General features: G+C 41.6%; 1 protein-coding gene and 1 non-coding gene across 5 annotated transcripts in view; both read right to left on the bottom strand.

Annotated features, from left to right (window-relative positions):
* The window catches only part of SDCCAG8 (SHH signaling and ciliogenesis regulator SDCCAG8), a 148,220-nt gene that overhangs the window by 71,185 nt on the left and 57,710 nt on the right, over positions 1-19,325 (bottom strand). For all 4 annotated transcript variants that reach the window (XM_038761018.1, XM_038761019.1, XM_038761020.1 and 1 more), the window contains exon 13: positions 3,782-3,924. In XM_038761018.1, coding sequence (XP_038616946.1) covers positions 3,782-3,924 — 143 coding nt within the window. The remainder of the gene's footprint in view (positions 1-3,781; positions 3,925-19,325) is intronic.
* Positions 10,841-10,978, bottom strand: LOC119941112. Its single transcript, XR_005455140.1, has one exon. It is a non-coding gene; the product is annotated as a small nucleolar RNA SNORA7 (small nucleolar RNA).

Below are 19,325 nucleotides of genomic sequence, written 5' to 3'. Positions count from 1 at the left end.
TTCGCCACTTGTCTGCAGTGTGACCTCGGAGAAGTGGCTTTACTTCTCTGTCCCTCGGTCACCTCACCTGTAAGATGGGGATTAAGACTGGGAGCCCCATGTGGGACGAGGATTGCGTCCAACCTGATTAGCTAAATCTACCCCAGCGCTTAGTACAGTGCCTGGCATGTAGTAAGCACTTAACAAATACCATTAAAAAAAAAATCAATCGATCAACAGTATTTACTGAGTGCTTACTCTGCCCTGAGCTAGGGATAGTACAATATGTTTGGTGGACACCATCCCTGCCCAAATAGCACAGGCTTGGGAGTCAGAGGACATGGGTTCTACTCCCGGCTCTGCCACTTGTCTGCTGTGTGACCTTGGGCAAGGTGCTTCACTTCTCTGTGCCTCAGTTACCTCATCTGTGAAATGGGGATTAAGGCTGTGAGCCCCACGTGGGACACCCTTGTATCCACTCTGGTGTTTAGAACTGTGTTTGGCACATAGTAAGCGCTTAACAAATCCCATTATTATTATTATTACAATTTAGCAGAAGGGACAAATTACAAGTAGGGAGAAGCAACAGAGTTTAAAGATATGTACCTAAATGTTACCAGTGTAGGGATTAATTAGTAGAGTTCTTGGTACTGAACTCATGAGTAAGGGATATTTGGCTTTAACTTCTCACTAGCTCCCGGAAGTAAGGAGCAAATATATGCCTACGATGTGCTTAACTTTGGCATGGGAACAGGGACCAAAGCTCAGGGTTCAGACTCACAGAACACCCACTGTGTCAAGGGTGAACCATGGGAATTACTATGAATTGGCTGGTTATCCACGGAAGCCAGCCTGAAATGCCCGGGTATCAGTTTTGAGCTGGTGGCTGGATTTGTTGAGCGCTGATAATAAGTGCGCAGTGATCATGACTACCAATGCTTGTATTCTACTCTCCCAAGTGCTTAGTGTGGGGCTCTGCACACAGCAAGTGCTCAGTAAATAGTGATGATCTAAAATGTATGTGTAGGACCAAATAATCAATCAATCAATGGTATTTATTGAGTGGAGCCCTGTACAAAGTACTTGGGAGAGTACAAAATGGCAAAATTAGCAGCTAGATTCCCAGCCCATAATAAACTCATACTCTTTAGGTCTATAAGACATATGCATGTCTTTAAGGTGACCACAACAGATGTGGATCTTGTCCTCAAGGAGCAAAACAGTTCTGTTCTCAGTCCATTCTCTATACATTTGAGGAGTGAATAACCACCACTTGGGTGTGTGATTTTATCTGGTGATGAGTTTGTATTATATAAACACAACCGCAGTCAGACACAAAACATGGCCAAGTCTTCCTGAATGAACTGCCTGAATGAAAGCTGGGTGTCATGTTCTTTTTTTTTTCCAATGGCATTTGTTAAGCGCTTGGTTGGACACAGTCCCTGTCCCACACAGGGCTCACAGTTTTAATCCTCGTTTTACAGGTGAGGAGGCTGAGGCAGTAAGAAATTAAGTGACTTGCCCAAGGTCACACAAGACAAGAGGCTGAACACTGAACCAAGAGCTTGGGAGGGTACAACACAACAGAGTTGGCAGACACATTCCCTGCCCACAATGAGCTGAATGGTTGACAACTACAACTACCACATTCCTAGGTGAGAAGGTAGGCCTCAGAGTTAAAGCACATCAAATAAAAAGCTCAATTTTGCAACTCCTTCCTATTCCCACGTAAAATGTAATCCAAACTTGGCATCTTTTAATGTACCATGGAAGTGGTCCGGCAAACAAAACAGTACAGAATAAAACAAGAAATGCCAGGCTGGGTGCTATCAATAGGCCTTCCACTCAGTCCACGACTCTGTCTTTGAGGTTGGCACTACAGAATGTTTGTTTAGAGGAACAGTGCTCTGGTGACAACCTTTCATCCATTCCTAAAGATAGGATTCGATCTTCCGATGGGCTAAAATTTCCCATCTGATAATCTAGCATAGACCTATCGTCCTTGAACATATCTGTACCCTTATTAGACTGGACTTCGAAAACAAGAAAAATAAATACCACACGTTCTATTTCCTTGGAGACTGTGTTGTTTTGTTGATTCAGTAGCGTTCAGCAGAAACACAGCGAATAGTGAAATCTCAAGAACCCAGACACTATCTGTGCCTTGTTCATTTTTAGCGGTAAACTCTACTTGAAAGAGATGGGTCTCGTCAGGCTGCACAAACTGATAGCAGACCGAAGGCTTCTCTATACATTTCTCCATTGCAATGGACTCTCCGGGTAAGGTAGAATGACTTAACGGCAAATCCAACCTTTGGTGCTCGATTACACCGCCCCGTTAAAAGCCTCCTCATTTCAGCAGTTCAGCAATGTTTAACACATGATTCGTTCTCAATAGAAGTCTGACTGAGACGAAACAGTATCAGCAGCTTTGTGATGAAGCTAAACTCTAAAATTTCCCTAAGATCTCGGGCATTGTGCGCACACTTAACAATATGTTCCCAGCACTACCGCTTATTTTCATAAATCTGCTCAAACAGACTAGTTATTGTTCGGCTTTATTAAGAATATTTTTCCTCAAAAAAAAAAATGGTGTGGCTATTGGGCTTTTTCCAAGATGACATACTTGTATGGGAATTTTTTTCTGTTCAAAGAAGCTTGGCAAAGCATGTGGTTAATTAACATGACAAAATGTTACGGAGAAAGTTTGGTTTCGAGCAGAACTTTAAGCATCTTAACACTAACCCGAAACTTTACGAAGTTCATCAACCTCCAGAATATTTTTTTCTCTAAATGCGGTCTGTTCGACTGGTTTTTTCTTCCATCTGTTACTCCACCGTGCTCTGAATTACATTGTCATATTTAATGTAAAAGGGACCGGTCCCCTTATCGTCTTTTAGATTCAACATCCAGTATGTGAGCGGAAGACTGACGTTTCACCGATTTGACAATCAGTAGCAGGAAGATTGACACGAAACAATCCGATAGAAAAGGGGCTCTCTAACACTGACCGCACCTATGTTATTTCAGAAATGCGAGCATTTGACCTGCAAATGGAGAAATATTAATAAAACTCGGATTGGGTTGAATTACTAAAAAGAGTGTTTGAATAATGACTAATTTTAATTTTATGGCTCATTACGTCTATTCACAAGATGCACAGAAATGGATCGTCGCTTATCCGGAATACTGTATCGTGAACCTCTCTGAGAACCAGGGCAACATCCCTGGAGTAACGCGATCGTGACGATGCCGTTCTTAGTTCAATGTCTGGTGGAAATATTAGCGTGTGGGGCAGCTCGGAGGTGAGGTGGCTAAATAGTACGGGTGGCAGTGGTATCCCCTTAAATGAGAATAATTCGATAAGTTATTTCACTTATCTCTCTGTATCTATTTTAGGTCATATTGTGTTGGATCTGGTTCACCCTTGTGGCAGGACTTGAACATTTCTCCCCAAAATGCAGGTTAGTGGGTACCAGTGACCGAGCAAAATTACAGTTAAACTTTTTTTTTTTAAAAAAAAAGACAACTCGGGTATCATTTTTCCTGTTTTGAAAAAGAATCACTGAAATGTTTGAGCACTGGAGATGAAAGGTTTTGTTTAAGATCAGTAATTTCCTTCCACACTTATCATTCACATGTCTGCGTGTTTTGCTTACCACATTTCCACTTTTCCTAATACGTCTGAAAGCTGTGCTTGAAGGGAAATGACTAAGAAAATCTGCAGTGACTCCTCGGGAGCTTGAGACAAAAATGAGCAGAATGAAACTGGTGCTCTGGGCCATAATAGGATTACGGATACCTGGTGAGGTGCAGTTGGTGTTCAGATTTTCCCAGCAGTTCTGTCAGTTCTAAGCCCTCCTCTCTGGCTCTTGCTCCATCCTGCTTTGCTTGTTCCAAGCGCTGCTTGCTTTCACTCAGCTCCAAACCCAGTTTCTCTATTTCCTTGGTTAAAAGACACGGACAAAAACCAATACGAACACATTATGAATTATTCTTGCCATCCTTCTGCCCCAAATCGCAACACGATAACAATATCCTAGGAAAATCAGGCAGGTTTCCATTTTATGACAAAGAGAATGGTTATGTCCCTACATTTTCATTAGTTCAAGACACTAAAATAGGGGAATCGGACTGTAATATCTGTTCCTTAAGGAGTCACTCTTCTTGGAATAATTTTGCCCCACGATACCTCTACTTTCTTTTTAAATTTCACTGTGTTGGCTTCAGGAGTTTGGATAAGACACAGTCAGCCAAGCCAGATACTTGTGAAGCCCCATACGATAAATACATTGGCTGAGTAGAGTAAGCCATTCGAAAGTGGTAAAGCAGTTTAAGACGCTCTGTAGAACTGGAGGTTCAAAGACACATTAAGGGATTAAATAGAAAACTATTTTACAAAGCACATGCTTTGGCTAGTGAGAATATTTAACCTAAATCCTGAGGGTACACATACATTTCTGTGTTTGATTTACTGTGTATGATGGTTGACACGTTTAAACATACTACCCCAAACATTTTAGAATCAATTAGAAATGAAAATTAACCCCTGAAATGACAGTCAAATTCGGATATTCTATTCTTTATTTTAATGAATTTACTCTCAACAACTGCTTTCCAAAAATACACCAACATAAAATAATCTTCGCATGCCACAAAATCTTTGAACTACTGTGTAAACCTGAAATTAAAATGTTTTATTTCTGATAATCCTCTCTGAAACAATGCAAATATAAACAACAGTCTTTCCGAATGTTTTCTTTACAGAATGGAAAAAACATGAGGTACCTAAAAAAATGAAAAAGAAAACCCCAAAACCAACTTTGCAAATTAAGCAGTGAAGATGGGCAATTAACACAAAGAATTGTAGAACTCATTTGAAAGACAGAGAAACAAGAAAGTATAATGGTTTAAAGATCAGATGCATTTGCTTTTTAAATTCACATGACAACTCAAATTTCAGTGTAAATTTCAAACTACCTATATCAAAAAGTGTTACTTAGCATCTCATTATATATAAGCTTTGTCTCTTTGAACTGCATTATAACTATGCAATAACTAATAATGCTGTAAACATTCATCTCATCCTCATTAAATTCTTATTGAATGTGGGGAAGTGAGAGCTTTATTGTGTGAAACAGAAACATATTCACTTGTACTCTTTAAAATATCAATAATCCTTTATGACTATACTCACACATAACTTACAAGTCTTCATTTATTTTAAATATGAGACTTTTTGCCTTTTCATTAATAAAATGGATGTCTGTTACTGTGCTCCTAATTGAACACAAGAAAAGAAATGAAAATACACTGACTTTATCCATTTTACTGTCAATTGACAGTAAAAATGAGTGATGTCTAGAGCATATAATGTTTTCGGATTGCTCTATTCATAATTCATATTAAAGATAATATGGAAATATTTGAAATTCTGAAAGATGCCTTGAAAAATGTTAATTTTTTATTGCTGATGATGATAATTAATTTTTAAAAATTATAAATTGTAAATCTGCCCTGTTTTCAACGTAGCAGTAGAACCATGGTATTATTTCACTGTTTTGTGGGTCTTATACTTGCAGAGGGTTTTGCAATGATTTTTTTTACAGTTCTTGAGCTTTCCTGTTAAGACATTATATTCAGCCATTTAACTTAGGAGGCTTGTAAAGGATTGGGGTATTGTGTGTATTGTGTATATGTGTTTGTGTGTGAGAGGATTACATAGTTCTTGGTGGCAGGTATTGTGTCTACCAACTTAACTGTACTGTGCTCTTCTATGAGCTTCTTACAGTGCTCTGCACACAGTAAGCACTCTACAAATACCACTGATTGATTAATTGATGTGCGTGTGTGCGTGCAATTCACTTAGCACTCAAAAGGTTTCTGCTTCCATTAAAGTTGCTCCCTTTCCTCTTTTTTGAATGAGGAATAAAATTTTATTAGATACATTCTGAGTAAGAAAAGTCAATAAGAGATATTTAGGACCAATGACCAGGAAGAAAATCATGGGATTTAACAACTATTTAACAATCCCAGCCAAAGCTGATCATTTTGGGGACCTAGGCAGATTTACTGTAATTTCCTACCTATGCAAGGAAAACTAGTACAAAAACTAGGGTGGCCATTTGTTTGATTTTACCCGGGATAATCCAGGTATCGAGGATTTTGTACCTTACAGTGCCTCTGGACTCTAAGCTCGTTGTGGGCAGGGAATGTGTCTGTTATATTGTAATACGGTACTCTCTGAAGCGTTTAGGATAGTGCTCTGCACACAGTAAAGCTCAGTAAATTCAATTGACTGACTGACTGACCTTACCCAGGACCACTGGGGAGAGGAGAGATGGGCTGTGACAGGAGTTTCTGGAATTCTTAAACATCAAACCGAAACTCCTGACCATCGGCTTTAAAGCACTCCATCAATCTTGCCCCCTCCTACCTTACCTCTCTGGTCTCCTACTACAACCCAACCTACATTTAACTAATTTAACGCCAACTTTCTCACTGTACCTTGATCTCGTCTCCCTCGCCACTACCCTCTTCCCCATGTGCTGCCTCCGGCCTGGAAGGCCTTCCCTCTTCCTGTCTGGCAGATGATAGTTCTTCCCACCTTCAAAACCTTATTAAAAGCACCTCTCCTCTGAGAGGCCTTCCCCGACCTCTCTTATTTCCTCTCATTTTTTTTATAGTATTTGCTAAGTGCTTATTATGTGCCAGACACCCTACTAAGCACTGCGGTAGATACAAGCTAATCAGGTTGGACACAGTCCCTGTCCCACACAGGGCTCGCAGTCTTCACCCCCATTTTACAGGTGAGGTAACTGAGGTAACTGAGGTAACTGAGGTGACTTGTCCCAGGTCATACAGCAGATCCACTCTCTTCTGCTTCACCCTTGCACAGAATAATAATAATAATAATAATAATAATAATGATGGTATTTGTTAAGCGCTTACTATGTGCAAAGCACTGTTCATTCATTCATTCAATCGTATTTATTGAGCACTTATTGTGTGCAGAGCACTGTACTAAGCACTTGGGAAGTACAAGTTGGCAACATATAGAGACGGTCCCTACCCAACAGCGGGCTCACAGTCTAGAAGGGGGAGACAGACAACAAAATAAAGTATATTAACAAAATAAAATGAATAGAATAGTAAATATGTACAAGTAAAATAAATAGAGTAATAAATCTGTACAAACATATATATACAGGTGCTGTGGGGAGGGGAAGGAAGTAGGGAGGGGGGATGGGGAGGGGGAGGAGGGGGAGAGGAAGGAGGGGGCTCAGTGTGGGAAGGCCTCCTGGAGGAGGAGAGCTCTCAGTAGGGCTTTGAAGGGAGGAAAAGAGCTAGTTTGGCAGATGTGCGGAGGGAGGGCATTCCAGGCCAGGGGGAGGACGTGGGCAGGGGGTTGACGGCGGGACAGGTGAGAGCGAGGCACAGTGAGGAGGTTAGTGGCAGAGGAGCGGAGGGTGTGGGCTGGGCTGGAGAAGGAAAGAAGGGAGGTAAGGTAGGAGGGGGCGAGGCAATGGAGAGCCTTGAAGCCGAGAGTGAGGAATTTTTGCCTGATGCGTAGATTGATCGGTAGCCACTGGAGATTTTTGAGGAGGGGAGTAACATGCCCAGAGCGTTTCTGCACAAAAATGATCTGGGCAGCAGTGTGAAGTATAGATTGAAGTTGGGAGAGACAGGAGGATGGGAGATCAGAGAGGAGGCTGATGCAGTAATCCAGTCAGGATAGGATGAGAGATTGAACGAGCAGGGTAGCGGTTTGGATGGAGAGGAAAGGGCGGATCTTGGCGATGTTGCGGAGATAAGACCGGCAGTTTTTGGTGACGGATTGGATGTGAGAGGTGAATGAGAGAGCGGAGTCGAGGATGACACCAAGGTTGTGGGCTTGTGAGATGGGAAGGATGATAGTGCTGTCAACAGTGATGGGAAAGTCAGGGAGAGGGCAGGGTTTGGGAGGGAAGATAAGGAGTTCAATCTTGGACATGTTGAGTTTTAGGTGGCGGGCAGACATCCAGATGGAGATGTCCTGAAGGCAGGAGGAGATGCGAGCCTGGAGGGAGGGAGAGAGAGTAGGGGCAGAGATGTAGATTTGGGTGTCATCAGCGTAGAGATGATAGTGGAAGCCGTGGGAGCGAATGAGGTCACCAAGGGAGTGAGTTTAGATCGAGAACAGAAGGGGACCAAGAACTGAACCTTGGGGAACCCCTACAGTAAGGGGATGGGAGGGGGAGGAGGAGCCCGCAAAAGAGACTGAGAATGAATGGCCGGAGAGATAAGAGGAGAACCAGGAGAGGATGGAGTCTGTGAAGCCAAGGTTGGATAGCGTGTTGAGGAGAAGGGGGTGGTCCACAGTGTCGAAGTCAGCTGAGAGGTCGAGGAGGATTAGGATAGAGTAGGAGCCGTTGAACTTGGAAAGCAGCAGGTCATTGGTGACCTTTGAGAGGGCAGCTTCGGTGGAATGTAGGGGATGGAAGCCAGATTGGAGGGGGTCGAGGAGATAGTCAGCATTGAGGAATTCGAGGCAGCAGGTGTAGACGACTCGTTTAATGGAAAGGAATGGTAGGAGGGAGATAGGGCGATAACTAGAAGGGGAGGTGGAGTCAAGAGAGGGTTTTTTTAGGATGGGGGAGACGTGGGAATGTTTGAAGGCAGAGGGGAGGGAACCAGTGGAGAGTGAGTGGTTGAAGATGGAAGTTAAGGAGGGGAGGTGGGAGGGGTCGAGAGATTTCATAAGGTGAGAGTTCACTGTTCTAAGCACTGGGGAGGATACAAGGTGACCAGGTTGTCCCACAGGGGGCTTACAGTCTTAATCCCCATTTTACAGTTGAGGTAACTGAGGCACAGGGAAGTTAAGTGACTTGCCCAAAGTCACACAGCTGACAATTGGCAGAGACGGGATTTGAACCCATGACCTCTGACTCCCAAGCCCGGGCTCCTTCCATTGAGCCACGCTGCATCCATTTGAACCCTTTATTCATCCCTACCTCAGCCCCACACCGTTATGTACATATCCATTTTTTATTTATACTGATGTCTGTCTACCCCTCTAGACTACAAGCTCATTGTGTTTAGGGAATGTATCTACCATCTCTGTTACAATGTACTCTCCCAAGTGCTTAGAACAGTATTCTGCACACAGTAGTGCTTACAAAATACCACTAATTGATTGATTGATTCTTAACTGATGTCAACAGTTACCCTATCAAAAAGTGGTGGTTTGTAGATTCCCCTGCAAGGGACACATGCAAAGTCTTAATCAGTCAATCAATTGATGGTATTTATTGAGCACTTACTGAGTGCAGAGCACTGTTCTGAGCACTTGGGAAAGACAATTCAGGAGTTGGTAGACAAGGTCCCTTTCCACGTGGAGCTTACGGTCTAAAAGAGGAGACAGACATTAAAATAAATTGCAGACAGTAAGTCAGCAGTCAGTTGGTCAATCATACGTATTGAGCACTTACTGTTTGCACAGCACTGTATTAAGCGCTTGGGAGAGTACGATATAACAATATATCAGACACATTCCCCTGCCCACAGTGAGCCTACAGTCTGGAGGGGGAGAAAGACATTAACATAAATAAATGAATTGCAGCCATGTACATAAGAAATCACAGATGTGTACAGACAGGGAAGCAGCATGGCCTAGTGGATAAAGCACAGTCAGAAAGACCTGGGTTCTAATTCCGGCTTTGCCACTTGTCTGCTGTTGACCTTGGCTGCCTCAGTTCCTTCATCTGTAAAATGGGGATTAAGACTGTGAACCCAATATGGAACAGGGACTGTGACCAATCCAATTACCTTACGTCTACCCCAGCACTTAGTACAGTGGCTGGCACACAGTAAGCACCTAACAAATACCATTATTATTATTATTGGGGAAACTGTAACATATAAGGATATGGACAGTAGTGCTGTGGGGCTGGCGTGAGTTTCAGAGTGCATTAGAAAAGTTCCCAGCCAAGCACATAGTTGACCCAGAGGGGAATGTGGGTAGGGGAAATTAAGGCTTAGTTATGGGGGCCTCTAGGAACCTTAAGATCAAGATATCCATTTGGGAATTCCTACAATAATTTTAAGTAAAAGTAGAAGCCAGGAACTGCATGTTTTGAGAACACTAACTCACTCCTATCAATCAATCCAACATATTGACTGAATGCACAATGTATGCCCAAAACTCTAGCAGAATTAGAGTCCCAATCTTTGCCCTGAAAGAGCTTAAACCGTAACGGCAATTAAAAGGCAATTAAAATGTCCGAGTATGTTTTCTAGCTGACCTATAGCTTAGCTCAAATGTTTGCAGGATTTTTGAGATTGTGGAAGCCTTTGCCTAACTTTTTCCTTTGTGACTTTTAAATCAATTATTCTGTCCAAAGGGATTTGCCTAGTGCTCTGTACACAGTAGGAACTCAATCACTACTATTTATTGACGGATTGATGGACCGATCCGTGGCAGACCGGTCTCTTAAATGCTATGTGCCAGGCACTGTACTAAGCGCTGGGGTAGATACAAGACAGTCAAGTTGGAAACAGTCCTGTCCCACATAGGGCTCACAGTCTTAACCCTATTTTGTTTTTGTCTTATGCTGTCGAGTCGTGTCTGACCCATAGTGACGCCATAGACACAGTACAGTGCTCTGCACATAGTAAGCGCTCAATAAATACGATTGATGATGATGATGATCTCTCCCAGAATGCCCCACCTCCATCTGCAATCGTTCTGGTAGCATATCCATAGAGTTTTCTTGGTAAAAATATACATTAGTGGTTTACCGCTGCCTCCTTCCGCATAGTAAACGCGTCTCCGCCCTCGACTCTTTCCCATGCCGCTGCTGCCCAGCATGGGTGAGTTTTGACTTGTAGCAGATTGCCTTCCACTCACTAGCCTCTGCCCAAGCTAGGAATGCAATGGGTATGCCTCTGCTTGACTGTCCTTCCCGTAGTCATGACTGGTAGAGTACTGGAAACTCTCCCGTTGTGACTCTGAGAGGGGAACCCTATTTTACAGATGAGGTAACTGAGGCACAGAGAAGTGAAGTGACTTGCCCAAAGTCATAGAAAAGACAAGTCGTGGAACTGGGATTAGGACTCAGGTCCTTCTAACTCAGGTCCAGGCTTGAGTTCTCTCTACTGGGAAGCAGCGTGGCTCAGTGGAAAGAGCCCGGATTTTGGAGTCAGAGGTCACGGGTTCAAATCCCAGCTCGGCCACTTGTCAGCTGTGTGACTTCAGGCAAGTCACTTCACTTCTCTGTGCCTCAGTTACCTCATCTGTAAAACAGGGATTAAGACTGGGAGCCCCCCGTGGGACAACCTGATCACCTTGTAACCTCCCCAGCGCTTAGAACAGTGCTTTGCACATAGTAAGCACTTAATAAATGCCATTATTATCATTATTATTATTACTTGAGCTGCTGAGAGACCTTAAGCAAGATATTTAACTTGCCCACTTCTCAGTTTCCTCATCTGTAAAATGGGAAGTCAATATTAATTGGACTATGAGCCACATGTGGGACTGGGACTGGATTCAATCTGATTATCTTCTCTCTATCCCAGCGGTTCATATGGTTCTTGCCCTATAGTAAGCACTTAAATACTACAGTGATTGTTTTAAAAACCTTTTTTATGTACGTGAACACTGTAGTTATATAATCAATCTTTGTTTGATTGATGCTCGTGATATGGTTTTAATCTCTTTTTGTGAAAGTGGTGGATAAAAAACCTACAGTTTGATCAGTAGTATCTTCCACGCTGTGTGCCCACAAGTCTATCTATCCGTCTCTAGCTGCAGCTTTTAATTGCTGGGCCAACATGGGTATAATGATAAATATTTTTGGCTTCTTTCAGCTTCACGGAAATTTTTATTGGTAGGATGAGCAAAACCACCACTTTTCAAAAACCAAAGCCGGGCACATTTTCCATTTAAAAAGTTGATATGCTTTTTTTCTTTTTTATGATGTGTTAGCAACAATGTATCACAATCCTTTTTATAGCACCCCGAATCATATTTCAAGAATAAAAATCAATGTGTGAATAATATTAAACCCATTGCTAACAGAAACTAAAAAACGATCTTTTTTAAGATACTTAGTTGGAGTGACTACATTCTAAGGAAAAACATAATCAAGTGGAGTTCCCCTGAGCTGTAAGTAAAATAAAAACAGGAAGAGACCCTTGCTGAAGGTTGCCCTCCCCCCAACCCAGCCGTAAAGAAAGAGAATGGATGGGACAACCTTTTAAAAATTCCCAGGATTTCTCCATCTTTTTGTCTCTCCTATTAATGGGAGACCATCATAGCAGTACTCGAGCTGGGATACACCAATCTATCAAGAGTATTTACTGTGTGCCTAATGTGTGCACGTATAGCTCTACATGCTTATGAGAGTGCAACAGAGGTAGAAGACATAATCTTTGCCTTCCCTGCCCTCAAGAGGCTTACAGTCGAAAGGGGCTCGACCGACCCAAAATAATGTGCGACTGGGGCAGAATCCATAAAGTGATAACGGCAGTGGTGACAGTAAAAATACTTTTGAACTGCTGGTGGTAAAGAGAGGGCATCGTCCTACTGGGTGTCTGTGCTTGGGGAACAAGGAGGGGTCAGCCACTGAAGAAGATGCCCGTAAAGTTGAACACAGGGAAACCGAGGAGGGATCAGCTACTGAAGAAGACTCATGAGAAGTCAAACACATTTAACATCAGGCATACAGTCCAGGGCCTCAGGGTAAGATGGCTTAGGCTGAGGGGTAGGGGGGCTCATGCTCCAGAAGGGCCAATCCCTTGCCTCCCCCAGCCCTAAAGAGAGTTCAGCATTTAGGGAAATGAGTCAAAATTTGAACTGATTTTAGCTGCTGTTGCACTACAACAAATAAGAGAAAGAAATGAAAATGGAATTAAGACTTTTACAGGGTTAGGTCTGATGCTGTCAACAGCGTCCACAAATTTGCTATGGCCTCAAGTGAAAAGCAGCCCAATTTGTATGCAATCCCTATAAAATATTAAGATACTCATTCAAACGGCAAAACACGAGGATGCAATGTATTTATGAATCATGCCAATTATTTTCTCTAACGCTGAATGAACAGAATGATGGCAAGATGACGGGATTTGTGACAGACTCATTGTTTACTACTGTTGAAGAAACATTAAACACAACACCAGGGCAAAAGTTGAGAGAAAATATCATACGTATTTTATTAGAGGACTACCAGCATTTTTGTCCAATCAAATCCAGGCAACTGATCCTCATTAGTTTGACTATTACACCTTAGGAAATTTTCAATTTCACTATCTACACATTCGTTTATAACCACCTTAAATACACGGATCAACTCCATAAAAAAATGAAAATCATATAGTAGAAAATGGGTCAAATTGCATGATTAATTGGGCCCAAAATGACGCCACTGAATTTGTAATCAGAAAGTTGGAATGTAACCGTCTATAAGCTAGCAGGAGTTTATAATAGAATTCTGTGAATAATTGCACCAGTGTGACAGAAGCCAAATCTAACACAAACCTGAATGGAAAAACAAGACTGTAAATATCATTCATTAAATGAAAATGACTTAGAAGATTTTCAAGCTGAATTATATTGAAAAAAATGATCTTTTAGATGATAAGACTACAAGTTCTATTTTGTTTGTGTGACAAACTGTCTTAGAAAATTGAATCATGTGGAATTCATCACTCATAGGTTCTGGAGCATAATTTTGGTCTGTTTTGTAATTACCAAGTCAGTAAAGTTTTCAAGTCCTAATCTGAAATGAAATAAAAAATTGAAAAATAATAATGGCTCACATATTCCTAAGTGATCCAATTCACTTTAAGGAGAAAAAGTTAGCTTGCCTCAAAATGGCACTTAAGAAGAGAGAATGCAGAACTGAAACTATGAAAAATTTGTAAACTAGCCTACATTTTCCCATTTCTCCTTCAACTCTGGGTTTTTAATAACCTCCCATTAGAAAATAAAAAGGCAATCACTATAGGGGTCAGGTAACAAATTATGGCTATCTGAAAATGACTGTAAACTAGATTCGACAGCAAAAGAAATATCAAAATCCTATTTTCCATCATTTTGCAGTATGCGTAACAGTTGTTTGGCTACTGTATCTTTAAAAAGGAAATATCCGGGTGAAGGAAAAGATCAGAATATTTAGTAAGTCAGCATCTTGACTAGCATATTTTCCTGAACCGTTCAATTCAGACAAAAGAAGATCCCTAGCTTCCTTTTCAAGCAGAGGGGGATTCAAAGCCCTTCGGAAATGGATATGTCCGACAGTCACTCCCTGGGAAAGACCATTCTAAATTTCATCTGTCAACGGGAATCCTATGGGGGAAAACCAAACAAAGTGACAAACACTGGCATCGCTGAGTCAGTCTCCTTTTAGTATCTCTTTCGACTGAAGAAACGGATCCTGAATCATTCAACTCTGAGTTCGTCTCCCTGTGCTGGGCTTCGTATCATAGGCCTCAGTGTAATCGGTCTTTATCCTGGTTTTCTTTCCCAAAATATCACATAAGCAGCATGCTCCATCTCCAAGGTCAAATCACACATAATCATGCACATTTTTTTCTCTTTTTTTTTGGCTTTTTCTCCCCCCACTTTCATTGAAATGGTCAATTTTAGACAGGCAGACAATATGTAACCCACTGGCCCTCTGTCAACAGCTCTCTAGTGGAGTCTTTCCTCTGAGACAAGGCTTCTGCTGGTCAATTCTCTTTTTTCGTTAGTAGAATTCATCATTCGGTTTCTGGGCAGTAATGATTTTCTCATCTGTTTCATATTTGCTCCCAGAACCTACCATCTTCTGTGCCTTTATTTCAGCAACTTATTATTATTTAAATGATAATAATTTACAAATGATTTATTTATTTCTGCTCGGACTGTGAGCTCCACATGGGAAAGGGACTCCGTCTGACCTGATTCACTTGGCTCAACCCCGGCTCTTAGAACAGTGCTTGACACATAGTGAGCACTTAACAGATGTAATGATGATGATGATAATAATAATCATAATAATGCTAATAACAATAATTTTAAAAGTCTGTATCCCTCTGTAGAGTAGGGCCAAAATTTAGGATTCAGTAAATCAGTTTCTTGCTTCTTTTGGCTCCCGTGGCAAAGGTAATTTCGCTATCTATTCCAGTCCTGTCTGTTCTGCAACGTTAACTCTGAATGGTTTCCTGCTAGGGGGAAGTATGTCGTCTCCACTGAACCGACCGCAACACTGGCGAAGATGGGGGTCCTCCTCTTTTAATTCTTGAAGACCATGCCTTCGGAAACCTCTAAATCACAGGCAAGTGACTCTCTCTTCCGAACCCAAGCTCTGGGGGGGGTTCGACCAAGATGTTGGGTGAAAATCCATAGAAAATCCAAGTGTTCTATGCCCTTCTATAAAATTAATAACTGATTTAGGCAAGGAGACTCCCCCCGGACTGTATTTCCAGTTCTTTCTTTAAGATTTAAAAGATGATGTCCACTCGAGTCCCAGGTCTGTGCTCAGCTTACCTTTCACATCGTACTCCACTTTGCTGCTTGTTGGTGACTCGTCTGCTTCTATTGGGAACACTGAGGAGCTTTTCAACAACAACGGTGAGATGTTCACGGGGGGAGAGAAAAAAATGCACAAAACTCTAATAACTGAACCCTACAACTCAGGTTTATTTTTAGGGCCAAAACTGACTGCAAATCCCCCCCCCCCCCAAAAAAAAGAGTCTTTCAGGACTGAAATACGGAAAGTGACATGATCTCACCTTGTTATGGAGTTTTTCGACAATTCACTTTAGCACTGAGTTATATAAATATTTCTGTGGAATTCCATTTTGGGCGCTTTTGGGTTTTTTTTAACTCCAGTTTATCTCAAGAACGATCTCACTTTCCTGAACTGATTTTGGCAATAACCTACAGTGCAAAAATTCCTTTGTCTGATACTTTGACTAAACTGTATTTTAAATCGATAACTGGCACAGAAAAAATTGGGAAATTCTGCACTGATGACCCACGTGTTAAATGAGACAAAGTTAAAAAAAAGGGACTTTATTCTTAGAGTATGAATGAAATGTAGTACCATCTGGCTGTTTGCAAAAACCAGGAGAAAACTGGTAAAGAATTGCCCCCTCACTGATCTTTCTTCTTTATTAAAGTGGGCAAAAGATGGCATTTTTTAGCATGAGGTAAACGACGAAGTAATTTAAAAAATTAGGAGTGTTGGGGGGAGTTGATGGTAGAAAATGTGTCAAGAATGTCGCAAAGTTCAGTAACAGTGAGAATGCATGGGCTCAATAAACAAGGTCTGAGAAATCCAGATTTTTCTCCAAAGAACTCAGTCTAATTCCAGGCTCCCAGCCCTTTTAGCCAGGACCTTTAACAAACCTATCTGACAGGTATTCAGAGCTTGCTCGCTGAGAACAGGGAATATGTCTGTTTATTGTTCTATTGTACTCTCCCAAACACTTAGTATAGAGCTCTGCACACAGTAAGCGCTCAGTAAATATGACCGAATGAAAGCCACGATCATGATTCTGCTTTTTTCCCTTCCCAGGCCTAAGGAAAGGATACTGGTGGGCAAACAGGCTCTCAACACCTCATGACATTGAGTACCCAGTGTGGAAGTTTCCAGGGTACGGAGTACAGGGTCTACAAAAAAATGTTGGGGGTCTGAGGGGCTGGCACTAGAATCCAGTTGGATTTCTGGATGACTATGATGATTATATTTGTTAAGCGCTTACCATGTGTCAAACACTATTCTAAGGGCTGGGGTAGATACGAGCTGATCCATTTGGACAGAGTCCCTTTCCCACAAGGAGCTAATAAGAGGGAAAATGAGTATTGCCTGCCCGTTTTGCAGATGAGGAGAATGAGGCACAGAGAAGTTAAGTGACTTGCCTGAAGTCACACAGCAGGCAACTGGCAGGTCTGAGAGTAGATCACGGGTCCTCCGTCTCGCAGGCCCGTGCTCTTTCCACTAGACCACACTGCTCTTCTATTGATCCCTAGCTTTATAGATCTGGTCCTGAGTGACCAGAAATCTATGTACTGAAATAGCCAATTAAAAACATCTACTATAGTTTACATTCAAGCAACACTATGTATTTAAAAAACACCAAATAAAGTTAACTCCTTCCAGAGTGTAAGCAGTATGACAGAAGAGTCAGGGGTGGAGGGTAAGGCCTCTACAGCACCCTCCGACATGTTTCCCCCCATTTTTTTTATAGTATTTGTTAAGTGCTTCCAATGTGCCCGGCACTGTTCTAAGCGCTAGGGAAGATCCAACAAGCCAATCAGGTTGGACTCAGTCCGTGTCCTACATGGGCTCACGGTCTTAATCTCCATTTTACGGATGAGGTAACTGAAGCACAGAGAAGTTAAGTGTCCTGCCCAAGGTCACACAGTAGACAAGTGGCAGAGCCGGAATGAGAATCCAGGTCCTTCTGACTCCTAGGCCTCTGCTCTATCCACTAGGCCACACTGTTTCAGCAGTCTCCTTAATACACCTTCTTTCTTGGAAGATGACACTCTATGTACGGTATATGTAATCTGCCAAGAAGCAAAAACACAACTGTGCTTTTCCCACTCCTCGGCTCTGTGACACCATGCCCTTTCTTTCCTCCTACGCCTTCCTGAAATGTCACTTCCTCCAAGAGAGTTTGCCTGATTGATTGCTGTTTTCCTGGACATTTTAGCCCATCATCCACCTTGGTGCTAATATACATTACGTCATCTATATGCTGCTTATTTGCTTTCTTGTGTTTTTTACCATGTGTCCCTTAACTTCCCACATGTTTACCTATTGTATTTTTGGCAATTTATATCTATCTGGGTCCTCCATTAGATGGTAAGCTCCTCAGGGACAAGGACCATGTCTTTAATTTCAGAAACGTCATCCCCAGTGCTTAGTATAGTACTCTGCATACGGTGTGGAGATCAATGAATGCTGCTGAGGATAATGATGATGCAAATGGCGATTTTCATTTCAAAATGTAATGAAGATCCCTTGGCATCGATAGCTATGGTGGACGGCAGAATTCTCAGAACCACGATTACCCTTTACATGCTGAGATCTAGACGAAGGGGCGGGATATTCTGCTCCGACATCTGGATGGCCTCTTCAATTTAAAAATTAGCAACAATTGAATCACTAAAAACTATGAAGGACTCAATTTCTACAGACTCTCAAAGAAGATAATTAGAGCAGAGCAGACTTAATTCAATCATTAATTCTATTGCTGAAAAATCATTAAACTGGAAGGAAAATATTTTAACCTAGAAGTACCGTAATGAAAATTTGATTTCCATGAAAATCCCAATTTGGTGATGATGATTTTTCTTGGAAGTTAAAAATAGCTGAAACCATTCTACAGTTTCTGGTTAAAGTGAGTGTATATGTACACACACACACACACACACACACACACACACACACACACACACACACACACAAATATTCCTGAGGTTGCTGTTGAGTATATTTTAAAGAAAATTTTTTTTATCATGAAACCTTGAAGATTATTTCACATTAATGTTTCCATCAATATATTCATCACATAAAATAACACAATTAATATTATTACAGATCCATCTTGAACAATCTGTTGGGAATGAAAATCTCCACAGTGTAGCAGGCACTTCATTTAAAAAAACATCATAAAAGTTAAATTTAGATTGTGTAAGAAAGCATGAGTATTATTTATTCAGTGTTACTGCATAACAAATCACTTTCTTAAGAAATCACACTCTTCACCATGACCTAATAAACATGCCATTTCTCTATCTCCACACAGAATTTGCAAAATGTTTGTTCTTTAGATTACATCTGCACATGTTGCAGCTTTAAAGGGTCATGAAACAAAATGTCTTACTAAACGCTGCATTTGCAGTCAATTTTTACTCATATATTAATGGACAGTTATGTAAAGCTACTTGTCTTCTTATAGGATTAAATCATTCTCTCAACATCTTACAAACACTAGTTCAATTTTTAAGACTGGCATACTATGACAGTGATGGCTCGTGAAGGAGTACAGAACGTGGCCTTTGCTTATTTTCTACTCCCTAAACCTCAAGGGCAGCGTGAAGTAGCGTGGCTCAGGGGAAAGAGCCCGGGCTTGGGAGTCACAGGTTGTGGGTTCAAATCCCGCCTCCACCACTTGTCAGCTGTGTGACTTTGGGCAAGTCACTTAACTTCTCTGTGCCTCAGTGACCTTATCTGTAAAATGGGGATTAAGATTGTGAGCTCCACCTGGTACAACCTGATCACCTTGTATCCTCCCCAGCACTTAGAACAGTGTTTCGCACATAGTAAGTGCTTAACAAATACCAAAATTATTATTATTGAGGCAGTGCT

The sequence above is a fragment of the Tachyglossus aculeatus genome, chromosome 19, assembly GCF_015852505.1.
Source record: "Tachyglossus aculeatus isolate mTacAcu1 chromosome 19, mTacAcu1.pri, whole genome shotgun sequence".
NCBI lineage: Eukaryota > Metazoa > Chordata > Mammalia > Monotremata > Tachyglossidae > Tachyglossus > Tachyglossus aculeatus.
This window is presented reverse-complemented; position numbering and strand designations above follow the sequence as displayed.